Here is a 2,500-nt window from a genome sequence, read left to right as displayed (position 1 = left end):
CGTTTTTTCTTTCATTTATGGTTAACTAAAACAACTTATTGTTGTTTTATTGTCATTAACGATATTGTTGTTGCAGTTATCATTATTATTAACTTTTCTTATTCTTTTGCTTTTGTGATTGTTGTTGCTACTGTTGTTGCTATGGTTCCTATTGATGTCGATGTTGACATTAACATTATCATCATCATCATCATCATCAACTTTATCATTATCATCATCAATATTATCATAATCATTATTATCCTCATTTTCATGGATTTTCGTATTATTATGTTCATCATAATCGTAATCATTATCATATTATCATAATAATAATAATAATAATGATAATGATAATAACAATAATGATAGTAATAATAATAATGATAATAGTAATTAAAATAGTTACAATACTGATAATGATAAGAATGACCATAACAAAAACAAGAACAATGATAACAACAATAGCAACAATAATAACAATAGTAATGATAATAATCATGATGATAAAATGATTAATAATGATTATTTTTACCATTTCAGTCATCATTTTTATTAATCTTATTATTATTATTATTTTTGCAACTACCACTACTTCATCTACTACTACTTATCTATCATCATCAATATACTTATTATTGATCTTACTTACATAACATATAACCCACCTTTTCTTCCTAGTTTCTTCTTCCTCTTAATGTTTAAACACAGAATATTTCCACATAAAGATTTTTTTTCTTTTTTTTTGGGGGGGAGGGGGGGGGGCATTTTGAGCATTATTGTCTCAAATCATTTCATTATTTGTTTAATCATATGTGTATTTCTTTTATGATATACGTTCTTATTTTGCTATATACATTCTGGTTTTATCACACACCTTCTACATTTGCTAATCCATATTTCTTTTCAGTATTTATGTGTTTCTCTTTATTTAATCGTCCAGAGACATATGATTGCATCATAATTTCTCATTCCATCATTTATTTAATCATATATGCATTTGCTATCACATTACTTCTTTCATTATCTGTGTTCTTCATGACAAGGACGGCGTAACGAACGTATATAATTCCATCAAAATCATTCTATTACTTGTCTGATAATATGATCTTGTTTCACACTATACGTTTTTATTTTATTCTGCACGTTTTTATTTTATGATATACGTTATTTCATTTTTTTTTCATTATCTGTGTTCGCTTTTCTTCTTCCACACAGAGACGGCGTATCGAACGTGCTCGCCAGAAGGGAGGTGGATGGGGAAGGACCTAGCCGGAAACGCTACCAACGGCTGGACCAACTACACAGCTTGCTTCACGCCCAACGTTCTCGATCTCCTCAATCAGCTGTACTCCGGCACTGAGGAAGAAGCACAGGTGGGTTGTCGTGTTTTTTTTTTTTTTTTTTTTTTTTCTTTTTTTTTTTGCCACTGGTTCTCCCGATGTCGTTCACTGTTTCCGTGGGTGTGGGGTGTGTGGGTGGGGGAGGTTGTTCGGTTTGATTCGTGGGTATCGGGAGAGCGGGAAGGAAAGGGGGAGGGGGTTGCTGATTTTTAAGTGGGGAAGAAGGGTAGGTTTTCTAGTATTCGATCACTGTTTGAAAAATAAAGATGAAAGAACGTGGTGTTCTATTTACTTACTTTCGTTTCATTGATAATGTTATCGGTGAAGGAACATTGCGGTGGGTGATAAAGTTTGAATTTTAATGTCATGTGAGCATACCCTTGCCTGACGTGGCCGATGTTTGTGTGTGTAAGGGGGAGGGATTCAGTTTTATTCCTTTCTTTCTTTCTTTATTTGAGATTCTTGTGAATCCTTTTGGGTTTTCCCGCGTATTCGGAAGAATTGCAAAGCGGAAGAATGAATGAGTTCATTGTTAATTATCCCCACCGTGGAGATGCCGCTGTTTTGTGTGAACCTTTTGCATATATCTCCGTCGGATAATATTACAGCATCTGTAGAGTCATATTTGCACTGCGTGTTCAAACGTGTATTACCTTCTGGAAAGTCCCTTTATATACGTGCCTTATTTTCTCTCCTTCATACAAACTCCAAGTATAGTGGAAGACGTTTGTTATACACGGACGTAAACTTACACAATTACATGCCCCGTTTTATGTCTTCTGTTTATGCTCTCAACTATGTGCTAGGTACAATATCTACGCGTTTGACAATTGGGTTTATACATGTACTATTATGAGGGTGTTCTTTCAAGAGAGCTTTTTCTTACCTCCCCCCCCCCCACCCCTGTCCATAAAGTTCCAGGTTGTGGAAAGAGGCATTTTTGTGTCACATGTTTCTAAGAATATAAGGATAAACATTAATGTGTACACATTCTTACCCGAGTCCACGACTCTTGAAAAAGCCTTTTTGTTTTCTCTTCGTGTAGATATTGTTCCAGATGGTGCAGATAACCACTCTGTGTTACCCGTTGTTACACATAAGCTCATTTCCTCACCGGATAACTCGCGTCCTAAGAAGTCCTTCTCCCTCTCTCCTGCAGATTAAGTTCCTCGTAGCCA

At 35.0% G+C, this 2,500-nt stretch overlaps 1 protein-coding gene across 1 annotated transcript in view; it reads left to right on the top strand.

The window, feature by feature from the left end:
* The window catches only part of LOC122258859 (PDF receptor), a 119,867-nt gene that overhangs the window by 84,148 nt on the left and 33,219 nt on the right, over positions 1-2,500 (top strand). The window contains exons 4-5 of the mRNA XM_086531978.1: positions 1,198-1,355; positions 2,482-2,500. The exon at positions 2,482-2,500 is cut by the window's right edge and continues 85 nt beyond it. Of these exons, the coding sequence (XP_086388104.1) occupies positions 1,198-1,355; positions 2,482-2,500 (177 nt within the window). The remainder of the gene's footprint in view (positions 1-1,197; positions 1,356-2,481) is intronic.

This window comes from Penaeus japonicus, unplaced genomic scaffold, assembly GCF_977035675.1.
Source record: "Penaeus japonicus unplaced genomic scaffold, GWHDUDI00000001_assembly GWHDUDI00000036, whole genome shotgun sequence".
Taxonomy (NCBI): Eukaryota; Metazoa; Arthropoda; class Malacostraca; order Decapoda; family Penaeidae; genus Penaeus; species Penaeus japonicus.
This window is presented reverse-complemented; position numbering and strand designations above follow the sequence as displayed.